Source organism: Sander vitreus, chromosome 5 (assembly GCF_031162955.1).
Source record: "Sander vitreus isolate 19-12246 chromosome 5, sanVit1, whole genome shotgun sequence".
Classification (NCBI taxonomy): Eukaryota; Metazoa; Chordata; class Actinopteri; order Perciformes; family Percidae; genus Sander; species Sander vitreus.
The window spans coordinates 14,217,283-14,243,670 of record NC_135859.1 but is presented as its reverse complement, the minus strand read 5'-3'; the positions used below and the strand labels follow the sequence as shown (position 1 = coordinate 14,243,670).

General features: G+C 41.9%; 3 protein-coding genes and 2 pseudogenes across 7 annotated transcripts; 2 read left to right on the top strand and 3 right to left on the bottom strand.

Moving 5' to 3' along the window:
- Positions 1–778: 778 nt before the first annotated feature.
- Positions 779–4,976, bottom strand: wdr54 (WD repeat domain 54). 3 transcript variants are annotated; one of them, XM_078250500.1, is made up of 10 exons: positions 4,905–4,976; positions 4,251–4,536; positions 3,697–3,759; positions 3,412–3,478; positions 2,873–2,929; positions 2,656–2,783; positions 2,423–2,523; positions 1,975–2,137; positions 1,436–1,510; positions 779–1,291 (listed from the first exon to the last, which is right to left on the bottom strand). In XM_078250500.1, the coding sequence occupies exons 2-10, from the start codon at positions 4,473–4,475 to the stop codon at positions 1,160–1,162; spliced, it is 1,011 nt and encodes a 336-aa protein (XP_078106626.1). In that variant the 5' UTR covers positions 4,476–4,536; positions 4,905–4,976; the 3' UTR covers positions 779–1,159. The 3 variants fall into 3 exon arrangements, with proteins under 3 accessions (XP_078106626.1, XP_078106625.1, XP_078106624.1); XM_078250499.1 differs by having other exon boundaries at positions 4,815–4,906; XM_078250498.1 differs by lacking the exon at positions 4,905–4,976 and adding an exon at positions 4,612–4,710.
- c20h2orf81 (chromosome 20 C2orf81 homolog) lies at positions 4,955–7,958 on the top strand. The gene is made up of 4 exons (XM_078250497.1): positions 4,955–5,063; positions 6,251–6,503; positions 6,688–6,885; positions 6,990–7,958. Exons 2-4 carry the CDS (start codon positions 6,264–6,266, stop codon positions 7,848–7,850), a joined length of 1,299 nt encoding a protein of 432 aa, XP_078106623.1. The 5' UTR covers positions 4,955–5,063; positions 6,251–6,263; the 3' UTR covers positions 7,851–7,958.
- A 1,022-nt stretch (positions 7,959–8,980) lies between these two features.
- Positions 8,981–25,174, top strand: nol6 (nucleolar protein 6 (RNA-associated)). The gene is made up of 26 exons (XM_078250496.1): positions 8,981–9,138; positions 9,507–9,716; positions 9,995–10,111; positions 10,276–10,455; positions 10,554–10,722; positions 10,887–11,021; positions 11,132–11,295; positions 12,610–12,730; positions 12,899–12,957; positions 13,065–13,166; positions 13,265–13,380; positions 14,659–14,836; positions 15,101–15,223; positions 15,522–15,670; positions 18,752–18,827; positions 19,099–19,239; positions 19,383–19,500; positions 19,753–19,907; positions 20,046–20,209; positions 20,501–20,653; positions 20,779–20,876; positions 21,077–21,201; positions 23,215–23,304; positions 23,418–23,618; positions 23,975–24,076; positions 24,767–25,174. Exons 1-26 carry the CDS (start codon positions 9,100–9,102, stop codon positions 24,914–24,916), a joined length of 3,435 nt encoding a protein of 1,144 aa, XP_078106622.1. The 5' UTR covers positions 8,981–9,099; the 3' UTR covers positions 24,917–25,174.
- Positions 14,689–18,794, bottom strand: LOC144518099 (zinc finger BED domain-containing protein 4-like; annotated as a pseudogene). Its single transcript, XR_013501996.1, has 2 exons — positions 17,003–18,794; positions 14,689–16,839 (listed from the first exon to the last, which is right to left on the bottom strand). The product of XR_013501996.1 is annotated as a zinc finger BED domain-containing protein 4-like (transcript).
- Positions 21,231–23,115, bottom strand: LOC144517517 (cocaine- and amphetamine-regulated transcript protein-like; annotated as a pseudogene). The gene is made up of 4 exons (XR_013501944.1): positions 23,110–23,115; positions 21,847–22,021; positions 21,648–21,731; positions 21,231–21,509 (listed from the first exon to the last, which is right to left on the bottom strand). The product of XR_013501944.1 is annotated as a cocaine- and amphetamine-regulated transcript protein-like (transcript).
- Positions 25,175–26,388: the final 1,214 nt, after the last annotated feature.

The window sequence follows — 26,388 nt, the reverse complement described above, 5'->3', positions numbered from 1 at the left end:
ATCCTAGAAACCAATATCTCTGTTGTACTTTGTAATGTTTGGTCTTGCACAGTATTCCTGAAAGAAAATGGTTTCAATAAGTTGTATTTGTTTTCAATAAAAGGCCTTTTTTCTGTAATTTCTAGGAAACAACAATAGACCTTCTGTTTCTACTGTAACTGCACTGAACACAGTGCTCTTTTCATCCAATTTAAATGCCTGTTAACAATTAAAAAAAGAATAATGTGTAACCAGAAAGCAAAGGGTAACAAATACATCATAGACACATAAACACACCTGCCTCAAATGTAGATTATTTGGACAGTAAAATAAAATTATAATAACAAATACATAAAAGTAAAAATAAAATTATACATTGTAGTCTTTCACATGTTAAACTGTGGACATGACTGGAAGAGAAGATGCATAGGAGACAATCTTGCTAATACATATTTCTTCCTTTTACTTTCTCTATGTATCTGTACTATTGCTGTCCTGCAACAACTGAATTTACCCCTCTGGGTATCAATGAAGGTTTATCTTATCTAAGAAAGGAGCCAATACATTGAAAAGTAAATGTCTATGACCTCCCTCTGTGATGTGCTCATGTTAATTGCTTGACATTATTGTCCTGTGGTCTGCACAAAGTATTTAATTACAATGTAAAGTTTTTCAAAAAGTCTGTCTTCAGTCTATAACCTTTTGGGCAACTCCACCCTGCACTCTAGTGAAATCTGTGTGTACTACACCATCTATTGGTGCATTTGTGAAGTGTAAAATTAAAACCAAAAACGGCAGCTTTCTTCACAAAAATGTTTATTGGTAACAGCTGCTTGAAACAATAATTATATCAGAAAGAATAATAGAATCTTTGTAACTTTCAAAAACTACATTCACATACATGTAAACATTTGTACTTAAAAATATTTATAGAAACTTTAACAGATTACTTTTGCATTATCTTGTTATATGCTAATCTCCTTCTACCCTTTGTAGATATAGACAGAAATGCCATGAATCCAGATTATGTTAAATACCCCCGTCCTTACAGAATCTCAACCTGACCCTGACCTGGCCACTTTTGACTGTTGTTTCCTCTGGGTCATGTTATCTTTCCAGAAACACTCCAACATACCAAATTCACATTAATAGTATACTTAGCTTCAATGGAAGCAAAGTCCTACGACTGTGTGTAACGGATAATCTCACTCAGGTCATAGCCTGTCACCGCAAAAGCATAACCATCGCCGTCACAGAACTTGGCGCCACATATTTGAGTGTCCGTCACACACTCATTGTGCAAATGGGCAACCTGAAAGCAAATGAGGAAAACACACAGTCAGGGTCTCATTGAGAGTGAGTATAAGTTAAACCTGGGGCAAACCACCGTCAATTGTGCCTTGATTCAGAACGTATTAAGAAAATAACTTGTGTATTCTGTGTTTAGACCAGTTACCTCAACACTGTTGGTCTCTGGGGTCATTGTCAGGTGCCACACCCTGACCAGAGAGTCCTCAGCAGCAGACAGAAGCTAAAGCAAAGGCAAAATCAAGTGGTATTAGCTATGCCACAAAAAACAATGAAGACTCCCTGAACATGCTTTAGAGCTAAATAAACTTAATAATTTAACTAATTATTAACTTTCACTAAAAAAATCATATAGTTATCTGTTTTTGCCACTTCAAATTACAACCTTTATTTATTCAGGGAGGGCCATTGAGAGCAAGCTCTCTTTTCCTAATTACAGCACAAATAAAAAGAACGATCTCAATTACAGTACAAATAAATAATATGATCATAAAAATAATATGATCATAAAACAATACCCAAATTACAATATGTAAAAAATGAATGACAGAACAATCACAAAATTAGTTTTGTCAGTTTCCAGTTATCCCAGTGTATTCACACTTTCCAAAATGATTAATGCCAACATAATAAACAGTGAGTCAGTGAAAGAAACAAATTTTTATCAAATTGGTTCATTCAACTCACCAGCCCAGAAAAAGGAGCAATGTCCAGTGAGTATATCCAGCGAGCGTGGGCGTTGATCTCAGCATGCAGGATGCCTGTCACTGCCTCATAGAGACGAATCTGGCCTGTGCCATAACCTGCCACCACTGTGCCTTTCCACAACTTGACAGATGAGCAGCTCATACTGAGAGCAGCGAGGGACATGGACAATGATTGCCATCAGGGAATTAAAGAAAAAGATAATGGACATTAGATTAGAGCGAGGAGGGGAAATGAAAAAGAAACAAAGGACAGTGGAAGGGAACAGAGTAGATACGTACAACAATGCGTGAAGAACGGAGAGAGATAAAGAGGAAAGAAAGAGTAGAAGAGGAGGAGTGATGTGGCAGTTTTACCATAAGTCACTCTATATTAGCTCAATTTTACATTGCACACCAGAAATGATACTATAATACAGTCAACATCTTACTCAAAGCCGGGGATGTTGTTGAGCAGCTGAAAGTCCTCCCCAGACTTCCACACACACAGGTTGCCCCCGTCATCTGCACTGACCAGATCAGCAATGCATTCCTGAAGGGAGGAAGACAGCAACAGAGTGGAATGGTTGTAGTTCCTAGACGTATTACATAAAGTAGTAATTTATCGGTTTGTCTGACATTCATGGAAATAAATTCACAATAAACAAGTGCACACACACCATACCTGGCTGCCAGAGCACTCCGGGGCCATGTCAGTGATGGACTCCTTGTGCTCCTTCAGGACCTCAGACAGGGTAATATTACTGCCTTTACTGGGAACATCAAATACTAGAATTGCACCGGATGAAACGCCTAGAGAGAGAGAAAGAGACAGTAGACTGTAGAGTTTTGCCATGTATTTTGAATATACAGTACTTAAATATATTCCACTCAGTGCTTACCCACACATATATAACTGTCCCGCACTGCTGATATTCCCCGAGCAAATACGGCCTGAGCTGGGACACAAAGAAGTTCTGTGAGTGCACTCAATTTAGTGTAAAACTCTTGATTAATACTTTTCTCGCACACAAATGCGTGATTGCACAAATATGCATACGGTATATGAACGTGTGTAAATGTGCATGCAAACAAATGTGTGGGCAAAAAAAGCCAGTAGTATTTATGAGTAAACCTGACAAAGCAGAAAACCATTGTTCATGATTGTGTAGATATAATAATGTAGATGCCTGATAATTGTTTATTTCACTATAATAAAATAGAAATAAACATGTTTTTAAATATGGTTGTGTTATGAGGATGGATAAACTGCACAGTTTCTGGAACAACCAAGTAAACTCGTGTCATATATTCCTTTGTATCATATCACACTGTATCATCTTATTGCATTGCATCATATAAAATATTGACTATTTTCTAAGTTGTCATGCAAATAATTGAGACAGGTCCGCCTACATGTGTAGTTTATTTGTAAGTTTACCTGTAGGTGTTTCCGGAGTATCGAGTGCATGCCAGTACACCATGATGGAGCCATCAGATTCATACATCTAAAACAATGGATGTATATGAATGCAAGAGGCTGCAAAAACACTCATTCATACTTTTGTTTAAGTTCACATTTACGAAACACTCCACAAAACACACTTCAGTCCCATATACAACCCCAGCTCCTATAAGTATAAAAGTAGCAGAAGCAGCAGTGCCTCCTCCAAATGTGGAGACTGCCGATGACCGCAGAGGAGAGCAGACACACACAAAAACTCACCTGGATGCCTTTCTGAGAGGTCACCACCAGCAGATCACGAGAGGGCAGAGGACAAAACGCAGCCTGTTACAAGAGAACACAGGATTTCTTTATTTTTATGAATACAAATGCAGTATGCCAGAGCAAAAGCCACAATAAAACAATGTTAAAATTCACCTTTCATATTTGCCGGTCATAACTGTTTGTCAAGTTTAGCACTGTACTGCAGCACAAAAAAGTGGAAATGAAACACTATGTGCTTATTTTCAACATTAAAGTGTTTGAGGTCATTCACATCCATATTGGGTAACAGGATTTAATTCATACTCTATTAATTTGATTTGAACACATGCCCCCTTAAATTAAACAGAAACAGTCCTAGCCATTGTTTCATTTCAAATGCAGTGTTTTGACCCACTGTCCTAACGCATTCCGTCTGCACGTACATTTAGAAAGAATATTAAAGGGGACTCAAGGACCACACTCACACCCTGTCCAACCTGCTCTCACGGTGGACAATAACAGCGGAAGACATTAAGAGCACACAGCAGAAGTTGCACTATGTATGGCCTGACCTGCATGATGAGTGATGTGCTTGTGGCGACATTGGGCTCCTTGGACTGCAGCTGACGGTGGGAATAGTTGAGGCCGTCCCAGGACGCGCTGACCATGTTGACCACGTTAGCATGGACCACCGTGAAGTAGGTGAGATGCCGCGGGGCGATGCGTAGCACGCCGAGGTTGTTGTACAGCGCCGAGGCGCTGTTTTTGACCTGGATGCTCTTCTCTTTGTGATACATCGAGCTGTCTTCTCTTGGCAGAGCGGTTTGTTGAAATGGCAGTAGGTAATCTGGTGTCAGTCTAAGAGAAGAAAGTAAAGGTCACCACAATTAGGTCTGGTAAAATTAGATGAACCATTTCATTAAAAAAACATACCGTAATTTAATGGCAAAGGGCAACGCTATGTACTCAATACTAGCAGTTAGCATACTTCTTCCGCAGCGCTGTAGGGATAAGACCGACTAGCAATGCGAGACTAGCAGCAAGCTAACCTTGTTATGGTAGCAAGAAACCAAATGCAATAACGCAGCGTAAATAAAAGAGGACACCGTTACTTTTGTGAGACACATTTCACATACTCTTGCTTTAGATTACATAACAATTGGTCCAGCCTCCATTGGCGCTGTCGTTATCGACCCTTACATATAAAGCTAACGTAAACGAAGCACCTTTTTAGCTCTTGTTAGCAACAGGATTACCCTCCGCGTCGTCTGCAGCCATAGAGACAACGCCACTACCTCTACGTAAAACGTCATCCTTACGTCCTCGGTTGCTGAGCAACCGTAGACTACACGGATAGGGTGTAACGTTACAAAGGAATGTGTATGGTAAGGTTGTAAACAGACTTGAAATTTTAACGTTATAACAGCATTTCATTGTAAGAAGTAACCATAGATGTATTATGTTAACGGAAGTAACGTTAGCCTATAGAGTTGCGCTCGAATGGTGCTTAGCTAGCTAGCTAGCTACATAACATGAAAAAAAATACACATAGCTAGACCCAGTGGTGGCAGGTGTAACTTTAGCCATAGATGGGTGTAACGATATCTAGCTAGCTAACTAACTGAACCAACTGGCAACATAACGTTAGCTTGCTTGATATTATGTGAATTGTTTAGCTAGATTGAAGAGTAAACTCAATAACGTGAAAAAAAATGGTCGACATGACACTTGATTAAAATGATGTTTAATGACTGGGAGGGTAGCTAGCTAATTACATTTCACTAAAAGTTATGCTATCTCGATTAGCACAATAGTTAGCTAATTATTATGGGATATTCCCCACTCATACACAGCATGAAAACTACCAACTCTAAAATATGTATTTCTTCATGCATTAATAAAACAAAATAATACATATATGGCAGTTTAGTTTAGTCACTATCATTTGCTCCCCAAAAAGTTGTTGTTTCTGGAAGTTCTGTTCCAGTTTAGGGTTCTACAGTGACTGTTTCCTTGGTTTAAGGTAACTTGATTACTGTTAACTGGACGTCACTACATATGTTTTCTAGAAAACCACTTACACATTAACTAAAAACTTATAGCTAAGACTGTTATAAGTTCTAATGGTGCAACTCGATTTGATGAATAGTTTTAAGTATTTACTATTAATATAGGAAGCACTTCACACAGTCTTAGTAATGGATTGAATTTGTGCCTCTCAAACATTGTTGTCCAAACTCTAACATTAGTTACTGTTCAAATTCTGCAAGGAGTTACAGTAAGCGGAAGGATTGTGTTGATATGCAAATGAAAGTCCTGTAATGATTCCGGTCATTATAATTTAACATCAAAGTTCCCATGGAGAAAGGAAAACTGTCAAGTTCGATCACATCCACCAGAGTGTGCTAATGTTTACCAAAATACATGTTTCATAGCAACATGCCAACTGATGTTTTGATGTTGTTCCATGTTTAATTGTTTAGTTTTTTGCCCAGTAAATATATCAAACTGTTCATCATCACACACATCAGTTTTCTGTCATTCATCATTTGTGTTTCATATTTCACACCAGCCTCTAAGCCAAGATGCCCCGCTCTGCAGCCAAGTCCCAAGCTGAGAAGCAAAGACCCAAGTCGTCTGTCCCAGTGAACACACCTCCAACGCCAGACCTGAAAGTGGAAGATATAATCCCTGGTCGCTTAACACAGGCCCAATGGACAGACATGTTGATCCGGGAGGATGCAGATGAGGCAGTGGCGGTGATCATAGAGGACGTGTTGAGCAAAGTCATGGAACGCTGTCTTAAATTAAAAATTAAAAGACAGGTAAAACTGAAAAGGCATATACAACTTTTTTATTTTTATTTCTCTTCAGTGTGAACATAATCTTACTGATTGACACTTGTGGAGAGACCAATACATTCTTTTTTTTTAACTTGCCGTCTTCCATTTTGACCACACATAATACAAGTACATAACATCCTTGATTTTGTCTGTCTTTGCCCTTAAGCTAGTACCTTTCTCCGCATCCTGGGCCAAGAGCTACCTCACACAGATTCTAGAGCAGCAAATCCTGTGCCCAGATGAAGGAGAGGCACCAGAGGAATCATCTAAAACAGAAGACTCAGAGCCTATGCCAACTTCAGATGCCTGGGTTCAAGGATGTGTGCCTGTTGTAAATGCTACACCTCACCCCGCCTCACCACAGGTACTCTTGATATGTCTCTTCTGCAAGTCTTCTCTTTAAATTTCAACCAAGAGGTTATATGTATCCGTATCTACAGTATGTATTCATGTATTCGTTTCTAACAGGAGGCTGACATTGGCCAGGTCCCAGTACAAACAGAACCAAGAGTCGATCAGCCATGTAATGTTATGGCCCAAACAAACAGCTCTCCAAAGCAACCTGGAAAGGAAACAAATCACAGGAGGCATGTCCGTTACGAGTGCTTTAAAGTGCATAGTCCTCACCACTCAACAAAAATTGGTCTAAGGAAAAAGCAGCAGGTTAAATTACCTCCCATGTCTGTTCCAGGCAAATTACTGCCACCCCTGTCCTGTTCAGCAGAAAAAGAGGATGTGGATGTAGAAGGTAAAGATTGGACATGTTCTGTTTATAACCACAAGACTGGATCATTCTATCAGCATAAGAACTTCCAACCCATACCAAGGCTTGATCCCTCCTGCCTGCCTCAACACTGCATCTTTCCTCAGTATGAGATTGTGGATAGCAACTACACAAAACCCAACTCCAAGAAAGCAAGTGGACTATCCAAACTAGAACCAAGATATAACAAGAAGCAAACTGAGACAGCTACCTCATTGAAGCAACTAACCAGCTCCAAGGATCAGCCAGCAAAGTTTCAGAGGAGAAATGAGGCCGATGTCTGGCTGAAGACATTGTCTCCTTCTAGACAAAGAAATGAAGGGATTGTGTCCTCTCAGTCTATGAGGCTGGACACAATGGTTTTGGCCAAGGGTGTTTCTCTGTTGGATCCCCAGGCAATTGAAAATAACCCTCTCAAATGTTACCCTCCTGCCCAGTCTACCAAGCTGAAGCCGATACGAAGTGATGCAGCTGTGCCACTGTTTTCCGTTGATCAGTTTACTACAGGTCCACCACCTCAGGTCACCCCATTGTTTCAGTCCAAGGACTGTGACTTTAAAATGTAGTGATACATGTCTGTGGCTGTATTTACAGCAGAATGATCTTCATGTTAAGGAAATAAAAATACCCTTCTAATACAAGAACACGTCATATAGGGTAGGCAAAAAAAGAAATTGAAGATTTAGACTCAATCCATGTATTTGTTGCATCTCTACTTTCTCTATCTTTGCAATACAGTAGTGAGATACACTTGTTCACATATTAAAAAAACAGTACCTGATAAACTGAATACAGTATGTGTTGTTATTTCTTTGAAATTAATAAACAATTACAATATATAAATGTGTTCTATCATTGCCTCCCACAACATATAGTAAAGATAAAAGTACCTCACACAAAAAAACTACCACTGTGAAGAAAGGAAATTCGGTTATAGAATATTAAGACTGGGGGCTCTCATCAGAACTCTTATTTTCAAGTCCATGCTTTTCATATGCAATATATTAACACTTACTGTGATACAAAATTGTGTTTTCATCCCTCTTGAACATTACCTGAAACTCAAAACAATCAATGAATTAACCAAATCATATGGGACCTGTATTTACATATATTGTTGTGCACATACAATGATGTACATATTAATTAATTTGCTGTGCCTTCATATAGTACACTTAGTCAATGTATTACTGTAGGTACACCTATGACAGGTGTTTCTATTATTTTGTCCACCCCATCATGCAGTTGAATCAACAGTTTCGACAAAATGTGAACATTATAACCTTCATGAAGGGAGGATTTATTGCAGGACTGCATTTTTTGTAGCTAGGTGTACCCGAGGTGTATCTAACAACGGAGTGTATGCATGCCCACCAATAGTAATCTGCAGCTGCTGCAAACATCTGCCAGAGATAATGATTTCAATGAAAAATAGCAATAAATACGCTGACAAATAGGATCATGTTAAATTTGATTTATAAGATGGGCCTAGTTTTATAAATAAGTGTATTTACAACATTTTCCTTTAATGTCGAATGTATTCAAATGACCCTGCGCCTGACACATCAGTGGGGAGCACCAACCGCACGGGAGACTGCTCATGCAACCTATCTTGTTGAAGCCAGTAGGACGCTTAACAAGAGGCGAGCCAATCACCATTAACCCCCACCGCTTCTACACCAATCAGGGAAATATTTTGCATGCTAGCAAGCTTGACTGACCCTTTGCACATGTGAGAGCGCAGTGCAGGGAAAGCGGTGTTGACCAAAACTTTCAAAATATCGGAATTGTCATCACATTGAAAGCAGATAAGACATGAAAAAGAAGCAGCCAGTTGCAGAGGACCCAGCAGAGGTAAGACTGGCGACATTTATTATGATTTTAGCTGCTTGGTGGCTAACTAACGTTACCGTTTAGTTAACACGGGACAGTTTACTCAGTGGTAACGTCAACGTACACTGGTGTTGCTCGCACGCTTTGGCTACAATTACTACATCTAGCTAAACTTTACATCAGTAAGCAGTAATAAAAACTCAATATACAACAGGTAACAGTCAGTAACACTTCTGATACAATCGTTAAGACAAGCACCAGGAATGAACCCAGTCTTATATCACACCCTGATGATCTGCTTCCTTAGTGATAAAAGACATGTTAAACGTTGAATCAAACCGAGCTGCTACTACATGTTGTTGTTGTGTTGTTGTTGTTGTTATTGCCAGATGATTCCATCAGAGAGTCATGAGGAGGAGGAAAATGAGGCTCCCGTTAAAGCCAAAAAGAGCAAAACCGAGGAGTCTGGAGGGGAGGAGGTGGTCTATCACCCGGTGAAGCTGTCCCGAAGTGATCTGTACAGACCTCCTACAGCGGAGGAGCTAAACCAGCTGAAAGAGGCGGAAAGCCTGTTTCACTGCAGCCTGCTCAAAATGCAGGTTAGACCCCCCCATCTATGACATCTCTCGAATTAGTGCATTTATATTGTCCAGTTTGTGCATGTGTGTGTATTCTGGGCCTGTGTGTAATATGTGCCAAACAGAGTGTAAAATGTAATTTACCCTTAGGAGTTTATAAAAGTATATCTTCTTCTTCTTCTTACTGACACGGACATGAAAAGGAATGGGATTACGGCTTAAGCCAATCATGTTGTCCCATGTAAACAATAACTACGCAACTTTCCTAGAAAATGTCTATAATCTATCACCAATAACAGATGGAAGAGCTGCTGAAAGAGGTCGCCCTGAGTGAGCGTAGGAAACGGCAAATTGATTCCTTCATTCAGACCGTCACCAAGCTGCTCCAGACTGTACCCGAATCCCCAGAGGTTGAGGTATGTAGTACTTTAACTGTATTTAAAAAAAATAATAATAAAAAAAAAAAAAGCTTCAAGATTGGGCATTGAGGCTCAATTCCATTCATTCGGCTCACCACAAATTCGCACACTTAAACCTGTAACCACATTTTTTTCCCCTCAATATCTCTCTCTGTGTTCAGGTAAGTGACCTGTCATGGCTGTCTAGTGCAGTTAAGGTCCCGTTCCTCCTGGTGCCCAAAACAACAAAGGGAAAGTTCCACATGACACCTCCTGCTTCTGTTGATCTGATCGGCAGCTACCCCCTGGGCACGTGCACCAAACCACGCGTCATGGTGGACCTGGCTGTCACAATCCCAGCTGTAAGTCACCTGCCATGTACTGAATGCAATATGACAATGCAGACATTAGATAATACGAGACACCAATGTCTTCTGTCTGCTCATCCTTCTGTTATTAGGATGTCCTCCACCCAAAGGACGTCGTGAACCAGAGGTATCCGAGGAAAAGGGCTCTCTACCTGGCGGGCCTGGCCCAGTATCTCGCATCCTCCTCTGACATCGGAGGCATGCTTTATTCCTGTCTCCATGGCAATCGACTCCGACCTGTTCTGCTGCTGACCCCTCCGGGTATTTCACTTTTAATTTGCATCATATTGTACAAAATACTGCCAACCTTCAAGAGCGTTGTATTAGGTTTTCATTGCATGGATTTTTACCAGCAATATAGCGTGTTTATAGTATTTGGTTTAGGGTTATGATTATGAAGATTGTTGTGATGTGCCATCTTTCAGGTAAAGGCTCTTCCAGCTTCACTGTCCGTGTTCATGCCTGTCCGCCTCCTGGATTCTTCAAACCCAGCCGTTTCCACCCTCAGAGGAATAACATCCGGACAGAGTGGTACACCGGATTGCAGACCTCCCAGTCTGGTAAGATTGTTAATATACATATATATGGCTTGTTCAAATATTATCCATCACAATTTATTACCTTTTAATCAGTTGATTAGTGACCAATTTCTTTTGCTTGTTTGTTGCAGAGAGCAGCGAACCGCCCACTCCACATTACAATAGCTCTGTTCTGGGGGATTTACTGCCCAGGGCCCACCTCCAGTTTCTTTCTGCTGTCAGCTCCCAGTGCTCAGCTTTTGCAGATGGGGTGGCTTTGCTCAAAGTCTGGCTTCGACAAAGAGAGCTCCACCAGGTAGGAGGCTCGCAATGATTCTCTTAAGCTACACTCCAAGACTTTCAAAGTCGCCAGTTCACTGTACTGTTCACACTGACTACACAACTTGCTGTCTTGTTTTTACACTCCCTGACTAACAGGCAACAGGGGCTCACACACTACTAGATCTTTTACCAGGAGGAATCCCAGAGTCTAGTCTCCAATCTACATTTTTGCCACAAAAACACAAGAAGTGACACGGGACATGACGTAATACCTTACCATGAAAAGGTTTCCATATGTCCACCAGAAACAAGCGCTCCAAGTTGTTGGTGACGGATTTGCAGCAATAAAACAAAGAACAAAAAGAAATATCGGAGAGAATGCTTTAAGGGGGGTGTTGTCGTTGGCACACGTTACCACATATCTTTTCTATTTATAGCCAGTTTTCTCTATGTGCCACAACAACTTCCGTCTGTGTTGCATATGCAACACATACAGTAAAGTACAGGCCACCCCTCCCCCTGACTTCCCCTCAGCCTGTGTCTTGCTCTCTCCTTGGCTGTAGCTCCCCAGCAAAGGGCCGGACACCTCCCAGATATTTAGCCTGCTAGACTCTCTCGTCTCGTGTTTTTTAACAGTTCACAGATCACGCTGGAGCATGTGCACGCGAGAGCCAAGCCAATGTTGATTTGCCTTTTGATATGGGGCTTATGTCAGTGAACGGAAAATCAGGGCTAGAGTCCTGTAGTGGGCTTTTGCCATTGCTTGTTAAAGCTTTAGTGCGTAACTTTTTTTATAATAATGAACGTCCGTTACATTCAAGCCATTGCCAAGTGAGTTGATACAAAGCTAATTAAGAATGTCAGCTCCACAAAACTCTCTCTGTTATTCAGCATGGCTGTGATTAGAAATTGGTGTAAAGACAGTTACCGCTTCTGAAGAGTCCATGTTTTTTTAATCCTCCGTGTCCTCCTTGGCTACTAGCAACTGTGTGGAGGAGGGGTGGGGGTGAAGCGCGATCACCGAAGTAGAGCTTAGATCGGGCCCAAAAAATCAAGCCCGACCCTACCCGAGCCCGTGCACGTTGCGTCCGAGCCCGGCCCGGCCCGACACATTAACTGTAATTATATCGGGTCGGGTCCGGTTCGAGCTCGGGCAGAGAATCTAAACTCTACACCGAAGGCTTGTGTCATGTGGATGCACCGACAGAATTGTTGTCATTACTTTAGATTAGAATTAGAATTCCGCATGGGGGAGACAGAAACTACGCACTATAGCTTTAAACTTTCTTTGTACTTTGTCTATTAACTAGTCGTCTGACCTCTGTATTGCTCTCTAAATGTCTTATAGGGCACTGGCTGTTTTAATGGCTTCCTGGCTTCAATGCTGATTGCTTACCTGCTGACCAGTCGCAGAATCAGTAACTCCATGACAGCCTATCAGCTGCTTCGAAACACCTTGAACTTCCTGGGTAAGAATATTTAAAATCCACTAAACCACTTTTTTTTCTTTCTTTTTAAAAAAAAATAAAAGATCATATCATGCCAAATATGACATACAGTAGTTGACCTTACAGCAATTTGCTTATCACCGTTTTCAATATCTTGCAACTTACCCACCTTTTTGTCCCCCCCCCCAGCATCTACAGACCTGACAGTGAATGGAATTAGCCTAGCCAAAGATCCTGACTCTACAGCTGTAAGTGGTCTAAACCTGTGCGTGTGGTATATTCAGTCCCTTTCGTTATGCTCCTAAATGAATCATCATTGTCCCCTTTCTTTTTTTCTTCTTCTTTTCCCCTGCAGCCATCTCTTGCAGAGTTCCACGATGCTTTCCAGGTCGTATTTGTCGACCCTTCAGGACATCTCAACATGTGTGCTGACATGACCGCTTGTACCTACAAACAGGTAAATACTGGGAAAACAAATGTGCATGTCAAATTGGATCATTTTCACACGGGTGAGCTTAAGCAACAGGTTTTGACCATTTTATAATTGGTTTTCAGCTGCAGCACGAGGCCTCTGTGTCGATGCAGTTCTGGGACAACCCTACGGTGGACGGGTTCCACAGCCTCCTCATGACACCTAAACCCATGATAAGGACAAGCGACCACATATTCCAGTATGCCTTTATTTATTAGCTAATGCAACAAACCTCAATCACATCCAGTCCCTCTTTTTATTTTTCCTCTTCAACACACACCATTTTCCACTGGCTAACTTCTCCTTTTACAGATTCCGACAGTAGATAGTTTAGACACCTTCTCATACACATAGGCATTGTCTAAAATGTAAGGTAATAAAGAGGGTACTGGAAAAAAAATACCCTACTGCTCCCTAGACGTCACAAGAGTTGATTTCAGAGCAGGACTCTTTCACGTTGTCAATAGCCGCTTTCCGACCGGAGGGATTTTTGCAGTTCCTAGAACCCTTTTTTTTCCGTGTTCCGACTGGACCAATTTGGGGATTTTTAAGGCCCTCTGGACGCAGTTCCTGTAACTCTTTCAGCTCCTACTTCAGGGCAGGGTCTTTTCCCTTTTCAGCATATGAACCTAGGTGAACGAGGGTCGGGTTTCCGGTACAGACAGACAAACAAAGGGGCAATTTTAACAATTTTCGCCATCTTATTCATCACTAAATTCACTTCTGACAACGTGTTAGGCGAGAAATTAACTGTTTAGATTTCTTGCGAAAATTGATGCCGAATTGACAATTTGCTTCAAAGTTTTTGGAGTTGAGAAGCTCCATCAAGTGAGGCGACAGCCAGCAGGCGCCTGCCCCGGCCTCTAGCTCATCGCTCGGACAGTCCTGCTCAGAGACCCCGAGGTAAGCTGGAGGTCTCTCAGACCGCTCTCGTAAATAAGAGGCTTTTATTTCGCCGTTGACGGTTCATTTGTTTAAATATCACAACACGTGTCCATCATAAGATTAACGGGAACCTGTGGTTAACTGTCTTCTCGGAGTTAAACTCCACAAGCGTATCCTGCGGCTCGCCGGCGTCACACACACACACACACACACACACACACACACACGTCCACAGCGCAGCAGGCAGAGGCGGGGGAGAGAGAGAGATACCCGTTTCTATTCGGGAGACTTGTTTAAACTATGACAAATATGCTATATACATTCAATTTAGTTCATACTTTTCTTGGTGTATTTGTTTTCTGATTTTAACACTATAAAAACAGTTGCCGTGCTTGCATCACTCCCTTACCCCTCCTAACAGTGGCCACTTCGCCAGTGCGAATGCAATTGGAAAAAATGGTTTTGGGGGAAGAGTAGTTAGATCTGTTTAGAAGTGGACTTTTCCTAACTACGTTCCTGTAACTACTTGGTCAGAAAGCGGCTTTTGACTTCCCACTCAGCTCTTGTTTTGTGCTTTTCATCTCCTGCTCAGGTTATGTGAGCTGGTAAAGCTTCAGTCCAGCTGTAAGAAACTGAATCTCCTCAGTGAGCTGATGGACCACAGTGGAAATTACGTCCACACGGCGCTCCCTTATATCCTGTCGCTGCTTCAGCGAGGACTGGGCCAAAGGATCCACCTCCTCACCCACTCCCTCTCTCCTGACCCTGAGGTGGGAAACATTCACATTCAGGGGATCCAGTCGTCCATGTCTGGCTTACTCAACTGGCAGAATGTGCACACGGAGTATTCAGTGCTTAATGTCATAATAGGTCTAAGCTACTGTTAACAAAACCCTTGATTGAATCAGCATTAACAACTACTACTACTACTATAACAGTACGCTTGTGACTCAAACCAGTTCAAAGGTCTCTTACAAAGTAGAGTAAAAACAAACCTTTTGTGGATCTTGCTTCATTTTTTTGTTTTATCACAGTGGTCTGTGGAGAGTGAAGCCCCGAAACACAAAGCCCAACCTCCTCTCTCCTTCGGTGTGCTCTTAATGCCGGAGCTGGCAGCCTCTGCCCTGGAGAGAGGCCCGCCTGCAGATAGCCCCAAGGTAACCTCACCTGACTCTTTCCTCTACACGCATAGATTTTATTTCTTTTTCCCATCTGGGTTGAGATACACGGTTATTTTACTTCAAATCAAAAGTGCTACAAAGATGGAGCACATTTGTATTAGTATGTACTCACTGCAACAATGTACCTACCATACGGTGTGTTTGATTAGTAAAGATCTTTTGATGTCAGTGTTCACGTACGCTAAATCTATGGTTGTGAAACATAAGAGTGTGCATTTCTTAATCATGTATGTGTTATGAAGCATTATTAACCACAGCGGTGTCCTTCCGTTAGGCGGCTGAGTTTCGTCAGCTGTGGGGTTCTCGCTCTGAGCTGCGTCGATTTCAGGACGGCGCCATCACCGAGGCTGTGCTGTGGGATGGAGACAGCATGTGCCAAAAACGTCTAGTCCCCAGACAGATCGTTACACACCTGCTACAGCTGTATGTATTTATTTTATCAGAGTAGCATATTGGGAGACGCAACAGACGTCGCATTATTACTGTGGTTAGTCTGGTCAGTGAGTTTCTAGCTGTATTGATAATACAAATATTTAGTATAACAAAGGAACAAACCAGTGAATTTACTTCTTTTATTCTTTTTTGAGGACTATTGTAAAGAAATGTATTCAGTCTCTACTTGTTGCTTGGGTAAGCCTAATGTTTGATTTTGAATACCAAGGATTATATAGTGACCACGTGTTTACTCAGATATTGCTCACATCAGCTAGAAGCCAGGACTTTGACAAATAACGTATTGTATTCCTAGCAAGAGGTGTGGGCTGGGTCCGGATCAACTGTCCGGTCTGGACTTTAAGCACTGCACTAGAAACGGGTTATGAAATTAACCTTTTTTTTTTTTCTTTCTTTCTGCCACTCAGAAATGTTATCGGCCAACTTTGAAATCTATGCACTAAATGAAGGAATAACATTTAGATTTTGTGTAATAAAAAGAATTACATCATAGATACTTTTACTATTAGATACATTTTCACAACTACATGCGTGGTAAATTCACAGCGTTTGAATTACAGGGTGGCTTTCGGGGGAGCCCTAGTTAGCAGTTAAGCATTTCTGTTTACAAAGATCATCATGTCAACGTGTTCTGGGCTCAATCTTGTTCGCATTGTTGCAAATGTTTGTCCAGCCTCTGACAGTAAAGATGGCAGTGATACACCAGGTACACATAAATAGTGTCTTGCCAGAGTGGCTAGCTTGGGGAATCTTGGTCCATTTACCCTCCACCAGTCGAGAGGGTTTATGTCCAATGAGGGAGCAATGTCTCTTAAGTAGTAATCTACCTGAGCCTCAGAGTCTGTGGCATAGGAGGAACTGTAGTTGTCTCCTAGGAGCAACATCATGGTGTTTTTGGTGTCACTTCTCAGTTGCGAAGGCACAGCCACCTGGCTAATATCAGGTGTAACCAGGACTTCCTGCTGTTCATCCTTTGTGCCCACTGTAGTAGTTATCACATCTAATCTGGAAACCAGTTCGTGCAGTTTAACCTTTGCAGCCAGTCTCCCCGTTGGCGTCAGGAAGCTGAGATGTTTGTGACGAGGGTCCAGCATAGAGGCGATCAGGGCGGGTTTGGAGGCTAGGTCATTGGAGTCAACCTGTGAACCGTAAAATAGAATTGATAAAGAGTTAAGTAAGGGAATGCAGATTGTTTATCTTAATCAGCATCAATCTTGTTGTCAGCACTTATAGCATTGCCAAATATATAACAGTTAAAGCACAAATTGATTAGTGACTTTTGATTAATTAGTTAATGCCTACCTCCATGTGATTTCTAAGTGACTTCTGAACCTTTAGCTTGAACTCGGAGACTTGTTCAACGTCATTCTCTTTTGGCACAAGGTGGGTCTGAATGAGGCTGAACGTGATCGGGTAGATGTTCGAAATGGACACTTCTGTGTCAGCAGATATGACTGTTGTTGCCCATTTCAGCGTTGCCAGCACAGGTGTGAAATTCTCAATTATTTGCCAGCAATCATCTTCAATCTCAAGGATCTGAGCTTCCTGCCTGTTGGTGGTTGTGCGATCAGAGAGCACAGCTTTAATTGCCCACCGTTGCTCAAGTAACCTTTCAAACATATCGCAGATGGTGTCCCATCTAGCTTTGCTCGACTGGATAAGCTTGTGCTGTGGCAGGCACATCTGAACTTGCTTCTGCGCCAAGGCCTCGCTTGCCAGCAAGTTGTGATTGAAGTGCTTGACTAGTTTCCCAGCAGCAACAATGATGCGGACTAGATCCTCACTCAGCCCATCACTGACTGCTAGCTGCAATGTAGTGGCAAAGCAAGTGGCATAGTCCCAGGTGACACGGGCACATGCATGGGCGGACATGATGCCCTGCGTGTTGTTATGAACACATGCAATCACTTTCCCACCAATAGCCCAGGTTTGCACAGTTTTAAGGAGCCTCTCTGTGACACTGCCTGCAGTAGTGTGGCTGTCTGATGGTAGCTTGTGTGTCTGCAGCACAGCTGACCTCCCCTGCCACTCCTCTGTTATGAATGAACAGAAAACTGTAATGTACCTCTGAAATGGGAGGGCTGTCCAGAAGTCAGCAGTGAGAGCCACTTTCTCCACTCTACCCAGCTGTGCTACAAGCTCCTCTACCTTCTCGTGGAAATGGCCTTTAATGAGGCGTGTGATCTCGCCAACAGATGGCATTTTATAATTTTGCACAGTGTATGCAAGAAGCTCACGAAAACCATCACCACTAATCACGCTAATGGGAAGCATGTCCTTCTCTATCATTCTGGAGATAAGTTCAGTCACCTCTGCGTGTGCTGCAAGTGACACACCATCATTGGGCATAGTGTCTTGGTGCTTGTTTTTGATGTGGTACATCATGCTGGTGGTACTGCTCCTGTATTTCAGCTTTGTGTCGCACATCGTGCAGTGAACCTCGTCGTCCACTTTAATGAAAATGTCCCACACCGAGCTCCTCTTCAGGCGCTTCCTCTCTCCATATTCACGCTCAGGGAGGTTGGTAGTCATGTTCATGTTTGGGTGACATGATGGCAACCTGCATGATGTCCGAATTAGCGGTACTCTCCTCCTCAGCGCACTGAACGGTAACGTTACAAATCACCGGTTTCTCGTCTTCGTCTGACGTTAGCGGTGCCGTGGACGGATGGTGCCTGCTCATGTGGTTAATCATGGAGCTAGTGGCGCCGCCGCAGTACTTCAATGTAGCGTCACATTTCATGCAGCGGACGAAGTTGTTATTCACTTGTTCAAAGCAGTCCCACACAGAGCTCCGTCTCCTCCCCATACGCTTCATTTTGTCGTGCAGCTGGCTAATGTCTGAAAATGTTTTTTTTTTTTTACAAAGCTAACGTTAACTGTTAGCTAATGTTAGCGCCGACTGTCGTCGCAAAAAAAAGAAAAAGCCAATTTGGGACCAGTTTTACCTACAGAAAATTACAGTGAGGTGAATGTATGCATACATTTTTTTCCAAGCCTCGTTTAAAAAGGGAGAATTATCTATATATGTATAAATATATTATCCACCAGGCATGCAGATATCCCCGAATCCTCCGTGAGATATGTGGGGGCGATGGTGGATGACGTCATCAAAACAGGAAGTGAGGTAAATTCCAAAATAAAGTCGGTGAGACTCATTGAAAATAAATATAATAGCATTTTTTTAAGTAATAAATATTCTTGTATGGAAACCCTGCACTGTCTTTGTTATGAGTTGTTGTAATGTTTATGTTATGTCATATCTTATGTTTATATTATTGCTTGGTGTTTAATCTCTGAATGGTGAATACCACCAGAAATGGGTGTCGGTGTTGCTGTTTCATCACAAAATAAATTTAGTCTATAATAATGTGTTTGACATGTATTGTGCTCTTCAGCTGCCTAGCACTGGAGAGGAGGAGAGTTTACTGGTGGTTCAGTCCTACGATGACCTGAGTAGAAAACTATGGAGGTTGGAAGGTCTGCCTCTCTCCATCACAGCGGTGCAAGGAGCCCACCCTGCACTCAGATATACACAGGTAAAGCCTCTTGTTCTTAACAGGGAACTGCTCTCATTTTCCTCTCCACTTCAATGAGCTTTTGTTGAGTCATTGATAGCTGTACTCGTTGTAAATTGTGAATGATTTCATGAACGTTCTTATATTTCAACTTTGCCTTGCAGGTCTTTCCCCCTCTGCCACTGAAGCTGGACTATTCCTTCTTTGACAGAGAAAAGACTTCCAGATCATTGGTGCCGAAGGAAGGCAAACCCTGCCCTGCATATATCACCCCTATCACAGGTTAGTGTTTTAATTTACAGGCAAGTACTTAAGAAGTTGTTAACTCTTGTTTAATCTGTGGCAAACTACTGCTAGACTTCATCAAAGTTTGACTGAAACATAACTTTCCTTGATTTCTGTGATGTTCCTGGTGATTTCAAAATGCTAAATGACTGAGTTACAACCCATGTATTCAAAGTAGAAAAATCTTAGGCACAGACATTAAGCAATACAAACACATATACCAATGTATTGGTAACCCTGCTCTTGCAGTGATCTGTCACATGGAGGGGAGCGGAAAGTGGCCTCATGACCGCCTCGCCATCCGACACATCCGAACTGCCTTCCACATCCGTCTAGGAGAGTTACTCAAGAAGCACCATAATTATACGTGCAGGCCCTGTCCCACACACCTAGATGTCTGGAAGGTATTTTTTTATTAAATTTATTTGTGGTATGGCCAGGCAAGTTGTGTTGTTGTTGGCACAGTGATGTTGCTTTTTTATCGCAGTTCACAGTATTCCGTTTATTCATGCAGTTTCATTTCCATTTGTTTATACATCCAGGATGGTTTGGTGTTCCGCATCCATGTGGCATACCATCGTGAGCCTCAGGTGCTAAGGGAGAGTGTGAATGCCGAGGGCCTGCTGGTTGTAAGGGACAACGAGGAGGCTCACGCTCTGGAGATGGCCACCATTCACAAGCCTCTACTTACCAGCACATTGCATGGGTAAAATAAAAACCGTAACACAAAGTAGTATTTGTCTGTTTGTGTGGGAAAGCAGGGTCGTAGGGTTCCTACTGGTTCCCTCAGTCTGGTCAACACTACACATTGCTGTGAGAAACATTAAAAAGTTATTTTTGGTTATATGTTTTCATTTTCTTCAACCTTTGTCCTACTTTTCGTCCTTTCTGTCACCATATTTTGGTCTCTTTCCTGTTTCTTTTTTTTTTTTGCCCTGAATGCGCCATTTTCTCACTTTTTTGACCCATCTTATACATTTCACTCTGTTGTTGATAGGCTCCAGCAGCAGCACCCATGTTTTGGGGCGGTGTGTCGCCTCGCCAAACGCTGGCTGGGGGCTCAGCTCTTCAGTGATGACATCACAGAGGACACAGCAGACCTGCTGGTGGCGTCGCTTTTCCTGCAGCCTGCACCCTTTACTCCACCAGGGTAGCTACCGCTTCTACTTTTTACCTTTTTTTGTTTGGTCCACCACACAGTCTTTCACAATTTTTTTTTGTCACTTCCCTTCGTTCGTTCAGTAGGTCATAGGAATGAATTTCTGTCTTCTTCAGTTCTCCTCAGGTCGGCTTCCTTCGTTTCCTTCATCTGCTCTCCTCCTTTGACTGGAGGAACAACCCGCTGGTTGTCAACCTCAATAACCAGCTCGCAGGCAAGCTCTCTCTCTCTCTCACACACATACACACACGCACACACACACACACACACACACACACACCTTTTTACTCTGTGTCATACAAACAAATCCCCCTATGATCTTTTTTCTATATACACACTACTTAACATCCTGCTCATGAGCATTGCTGTTTCAACGCCAACTTTGATTGTTGTTCACCTCTCTGTCACATGCAGCCACCGACTACACGGAGATCAAGAATGACTTCACTGCCACCAGGGAGTCTCTGCCTGTCTTGTTTATAGCTACACCTAAAGACAAAAAACAATCCATTTGGACCAAGCGAGCACCTAGTGTACAGGTCAGTGGACACAAATAAAAGTACGCAACTCCCACAACAGCACATTTAATGGATTGGCACTCAATGCTGAATTAAATATTACAATAGGACAAAAAGACAAAAATGGAATCAGATGGATAATACCATCAGATAGATCACAGGCTTATAAGTTATTTTTTTACTGTTTTTTTTGTTTTGTTAGACTTGTAACACAGAGAGAATCACAAACAACGGTGTAGAAAAGAGTTGCATGTTCTCGGCAGAGAGCAGTCACATAGTTTTCCGATCCTGGAGCCTTTTCTTAGTGCACACTGGTCTCCTGGATCACACTGACAAGATATGACACCAAATTAAAGTAAGATATTGATCCATGGACAGATCATAAGTGTATTACACTGAACATATTGACCAGATTGATTTCAGGAGTTGAGAGCATTCCAGATGGACTGTGTTGTTGCATTACATACCACAGGCAGGTAGCCGTGCTTTTTTCTTAGAGCTGGAAATTGATTGTTCTGAAGTCTTTGCAAAATTCCATGTAAAACATAGATCTGGAAAAGCAGAAATATTAGGTATCACTTTTAATACACATCAGAATACCACTAGAATATCAGATAATGAACAACATTCTGAAGAATGTCTACGAGCACTGCTTACGTAGCTCACCAGTTGCTTTTCATCGCTGTACTCTGTCGTAGTGAAATAAGTTAAGTATTTAGCTTTGTATTCCTCTGTTTGAATGTGACCGTGGCTGTAAAAGAGTAAAACTGTAAAACAGTAATGTACGGAAAAGGTAAAAACACCAGCTCCCCATAGTGCGTAGCTGACCCAGATAAGCTTCCTGTGGTATCCCACCTCACTTCCCCCTACCAGCCCAGCATTAACACTGAGCCTCTCCCAGCAGTCTCCTTTATAACGTCTGTGGAGAACAGGAACTTTGTGCTCTGTGAGTCCTGACAGAGACGTCACTGTTGCCTCATCGCAATGTTTAGGATGATTTCCATTTTACCTTGTCTGGGTGCCTGGGTTGTATAGATCAGTTTCTTGTTGAATTCACATGCCCACCTTTGCGGACTACCAAAACTTTCAGAACAAATAACTGAGGTGAGTGACTGATCCTGGCTCAGTGTGTTGTTTGGAGTTGTCTCAATGCCTCTGAATGACCACTAGAGAGCAAAGTGGGATGGAGTGAATCCGTTCATAGAATACTTTTGATGTTATAACGTTTCTCTCAGAACACACAAGATGCTTTGTATCAACAAAATACATACGTGACCTTAGAAAATGTTAATAAGCTTTGCACATATCATGATTTTATACTGAACCAGAAAGATATTTCAAGTTAGTTTTAAAGTACATTGTGTATTTCCCTAGTGAATGAATGGGGTTATAATCTGGTTACAAAGTGTACTTGTAGGGAAGATGAGGTCAAAACGCTGAAATAAATGGGTTTGAGGAGAGCCTTTCAGTAGGGAGAAAGTCACTTACTCTAAGTATCCTTAAAAGGAAAAAGTACTTCAAATTAGCAGATAATAGTACAAATGGGATGATAATGTGGTATGTTAATGGGACGATGATGAGGAACATTAATGGGACGATAATGTGGTACGTTAATGGGACAACCTCATGATCTTACATTCTCAAAATGAGAAGGAAACAAGGTTCAAGGCACTATTATGCAGTTATGCCATGAACGCCATAGAAGAGGAGATCCCAAGTACGAAACGCAAAGATTCATTGCGTGCATTTACTCCGTGACCCTTTGCACAAATACAAAAAAAAAAAAAAAACGTAAGGGTGTGCTTTCATCAGACAGGTTGAAACCAATCCATTTTTTTTTTTTGTATTTGTGTGTCATGGGAAATTGGTACTTGGAAATACCAGTGCTAATTGTTAGCTTTACAACCACAATGGGGATCTACAGTATACATTCATATTATGACATGTCAAAATGTTTTCAGCTAAAACACTTCAGAATGTCCAAAGCTGCCGTGTTTAACCATTTCATGTTATATTTTGGCTGTTTGTTTTCAGATGCTGCAGCGTGTAGTGATGGTGGCTGCCGAGAGTCTTAAGTTACTGGAAAATCAGCTGATGGACAGCAACCAGATACAAGATGTCAGGGTTAGTAAAAAAAAAGCACTCAAAAGCTCTCATTTAGTATTATCTCCACTATCTGAATGAATTAGGATTTAATAAATGTCAGCCTTGTGATGCACTCGTCTGTGTTTGTGCAGGTGGTCATGCGCCCTCCTCTGGATGCCTATGATGTGTTGATTCACCTGAACCCCAAGCAGGTTCCGCTGCTTGTTCAGGCAGTGGACCCCCCCACTGTCACCTTCAGCAGGGGCATCATGGCTGGCAATGTGACCCAGTCGGGAGGGGCCCTGCCCGTCATTGACTACAACCCCGTGTCCCTCTACATGGCAGAGCTCAGAGTGAGTTTTGTCTAAACCTACAGTTAAAAGGAAGGTGTGGTGTTAATAACGCATTGTTAACACTGGATGTGAGGAAAGCTGTGCAGCAGGATTTACGCATGCAAGTTGCAGCTAGTATGTGACGTCCAGCAGTTTCCTGACATTAAAAATGAATTACAAAGAAGAGAAACACCCAGGCTGTACTTACATTGTTCACAATGTAGGTAGATTTCCTTGAAACAATGTTTACATTTCTCGGCATTGCGCATAACCCGTATGCATAGGCATGTTTATCAGTCAAGATCTTGACTTGTTATTTAGCAATCTGAATATAGGAACTCTGTGTCTATTTTTCACTTAATTTAATTTATTTTCAGGAGGCTTTCGGAGACCTAGCCCTCTTCTTCTGTGATCCCCATGGTGGAACAGTAATCGCAGTTTTATGGAAGCCAAAGGCCTTCATCCCAATGCCCTTTAAGGTAAAGCCTAAGTCAAATCATATATCTAAAAGCATTAAAGGGGAACTATGAAGTTTTTTTTTTTTTTAAGCTTAATTTAGCTTAACTGAACAGCTTTGGAGTCATTGGAATGGGTATATGACTTTTTTCGGGTTGAATGGTGGTCGTCTCCCTCCCCCCTAGTGCCTGTGAGCGGAAAAACCACCCTTGCAAGTTTTGGCCGGCGAGCCGCCGGCCTCAGCATCAGGAAGTATTGCGTGATATCAGGTCTCGCGATGTAACGAATTGCTTTAGGCACTGCACAGATACACGCCCCCATCCAGGAACCGGCTAGCTATAAGAACAAGGTAGGGACTCACACTATCATCATGGCTGCGCCGGCAAAAAAGAAGCAGAAAGCTAGGAAAGCATTGCCGGAGGAACAGAGAAAGAGGAAACGGCAGACTGACTGACACTTACACAGTGTTGCCAAATATCTTTTCCGAAGCTGTAGGGGGAGCTCTATAGAGAAACCTGCGGGCAAAAAGTGAGAAAACAGCGAAGAAATTGCCAAAAATGCATAGCGCCCCTTTAATGTAGGAGAAATGCCTTTTGGACTGCCAACAGCTTGCTTTGTTGTGTCATGTGTCTCCTTCACCTCCATCATCCTCCATTCACTCACATTAACATCCACCACTCTGACCTGATGTGTTACACTTTTCTTCATCGCAGACGTCGCAGGTGTCTGCTCGGAGCGTGGTTGTGACTGGGGAGGAAGCAAATACAGTTCCCAACGTCGAAGCAATACTGGAGGACTTCCGGATCATGGGAAAGGGCTTGATCAAATCACTGGAAGCCAGGACTGAAAAATGGTCATTGTAGACAACACAGATGTGCACACACACACACACACCATTTCATTTTACCATTTGATATTTTGTACTAGAAACGGTGTATTGATACCTTTTTGTTTTGTTTGTGCCTGACTTGTAATACAGAACAATGGAAATGTGAATGCATTTTGGACATCTTGTTAACAATATTATGTGTTAATAATGTTGCTGTAAAAGACCAACCAAATGTTTGTTTTGGTGAAGCTCTATCTATCTAGCTCTAATAAATGCAAGTATTTTGATTTTATATTTGATTCCTCTTGCCTGCCTGCCTATATGCCTATCTATCAGTGGATGAAACTGTGAAACAACATGATTGGTACATAATCGGTAATTATGTTTATGAGTGGCCAAAATAATAATCAATAATAGTGGCAGCTTGCATGAATTCTGAATTCAGTTTTGTTGTTACAGTAGAGTTGAAATGATAGTCAATCCACAGAAAACGTATCTGCAACAATTTTGTTAATTGGTTAATCATGTAAGGCATTTTTCAAACATATTGACTGGCTCCAGCTTCTCAAATGTGATGATTTGCTGCACTGGGTTGCACAAAGGGGACAGTGGTGGCTTAAAGGTTCGAGATGCGAGCTTGTTACCGGGACGTCGTCGGTTCAATCCCCAGACTGACAGGATAAAATAAATCTGGGTGAGGAAAGTGAAAGAGCTACTGAAGTGCCCTTGAGCAAGGCCCTTAACCTCAAACTGTGGTTGTACTGGGCAGCGTGAATGTGAGGAGGGTGTTTCTGCAAAAGAGAGGCTGCCTCTCAGTGAACCTTCCCTGAATAAATCAAGGTGAAAAAAAAGCAGGAGGTTCCTGTGTGACTCCTTTATGAAAAGTAGTGGCAGTTTGAGACATATGTTGACTATTTGCCTTTAAAAAAATATATAGAAGAGCACTGTTTCACTACTTATTCTTCAGAAAACTGGCTGGGGCTTACTGCCATAGTCACGTATAATAATCATAATCACAGACATGGGGTGTCATAACTTACTTATATAGCAATAGACATACAGTTAAGTACACAGTTGTGTCAAAAGTATACTAAATATAAATTGACATATGCTAAACACCAAGAATCTGACATAAATTTGAAGTGCTGCTTTTCTCTTCTCTATAACTGAAAGTAGTGCTGCGGTGTCTCCAACACACACAATTCTTGGAATTGTCTCACCCGTCTGGTTTACCAGTACCTGGAGTACTAATGAATTGTCATTTGGTAGAGCGGGCCTTTGAGTTCACACAGTCATGTCTATACATATCATGTTTGGCTTTCACAATCTCAGTGACAACCAACAGGCAGTTGATGAAACAATAAAGCTTGTCATGGTAATCTTTAATGTCTTAATGCAGAGTATGGACAGAAAATATGTAGTTACTTTCATATACAGCAAAACTGTTGGCCCTCTGATAGGACCTGTGTGTTATATACCGTAGTAACTGGTATTTAAAGGTGTACA

What these genes read in the sequence shown, in the direction of transcription:
- wdr54 (XM_078250498.1), bottom strand. Translation starts at nt 4,664, where the DNA reads ATGCTAACTGCTAGTATTGAGTACATAGCGTTGCCCTTTGCCATTAAA. An exon ending in GGACAGTTATATATGTGTGG is followed by an intron (nt 2,784 to 2,872) that starts GTAAGCACTGAG and finishes CTCTCTCTCTAG; the next exon opens with GCGTTTCATCCGGTGCAATT. An exon ending in AACAACATCCCCGGCTTTGA is followed by an intron (nt 2,138 to 2,422) that starts GTAAGATGTTGA and finishes CGCTGCTCTCAG; the next exon opens with TATGAGCTGCTCATCTGTCA.
- c20h2orf81 (XM_078250497.1), top strand. Translation starts at nt 6,264, where the DNA reads ATGCCCCGCTCTGCAGCCAAGTCCCAAGCTGAGAAGCAAAGACCCAAG. An exon ending in AATTAAAAATTAAAAGACAG is followed by an intron (nt 6,504 to 6,687) that starts GTAAAACTGAAA and finishes TTTGCCCTTAAG; the next exon opens with CTAGTACCTTTCTCCGCATC. An exon ending in CTCACCCCGCCTCACCACAG is followed by an intron (nt 6,886 to 6,989) that starts GTACTCTTGATA and finishes CGTTTCTAACAG; the next exon opens with GAGGCTGACATTGGCCAGGT.
- nol6 (XM_078250496.1), top strand. Translation starts at nt 9,100, where the DNA reads ATGAAAAAGAAGCAGCCAGTTGCAGAGGACCCAGCAGAG. An exon ending in CCCTCTCTCCTGACCCTGAG is followed by an intron (nt 14,837 to 15,100) that starts GTGGGAAACATT and finishes GTTTTATCACAG; the next exon opens with TGGTCTGTGGAGAGTGAAGC. An exon ending in CACACCTAGATGTCTGGAAG is followed by an intron (nt 19,908 to 20,045) that starts GTATTTTTTTAT and finishes TTATACATCCAG; the next exon opens with GATGGTTTGGTGTTCCGCAT.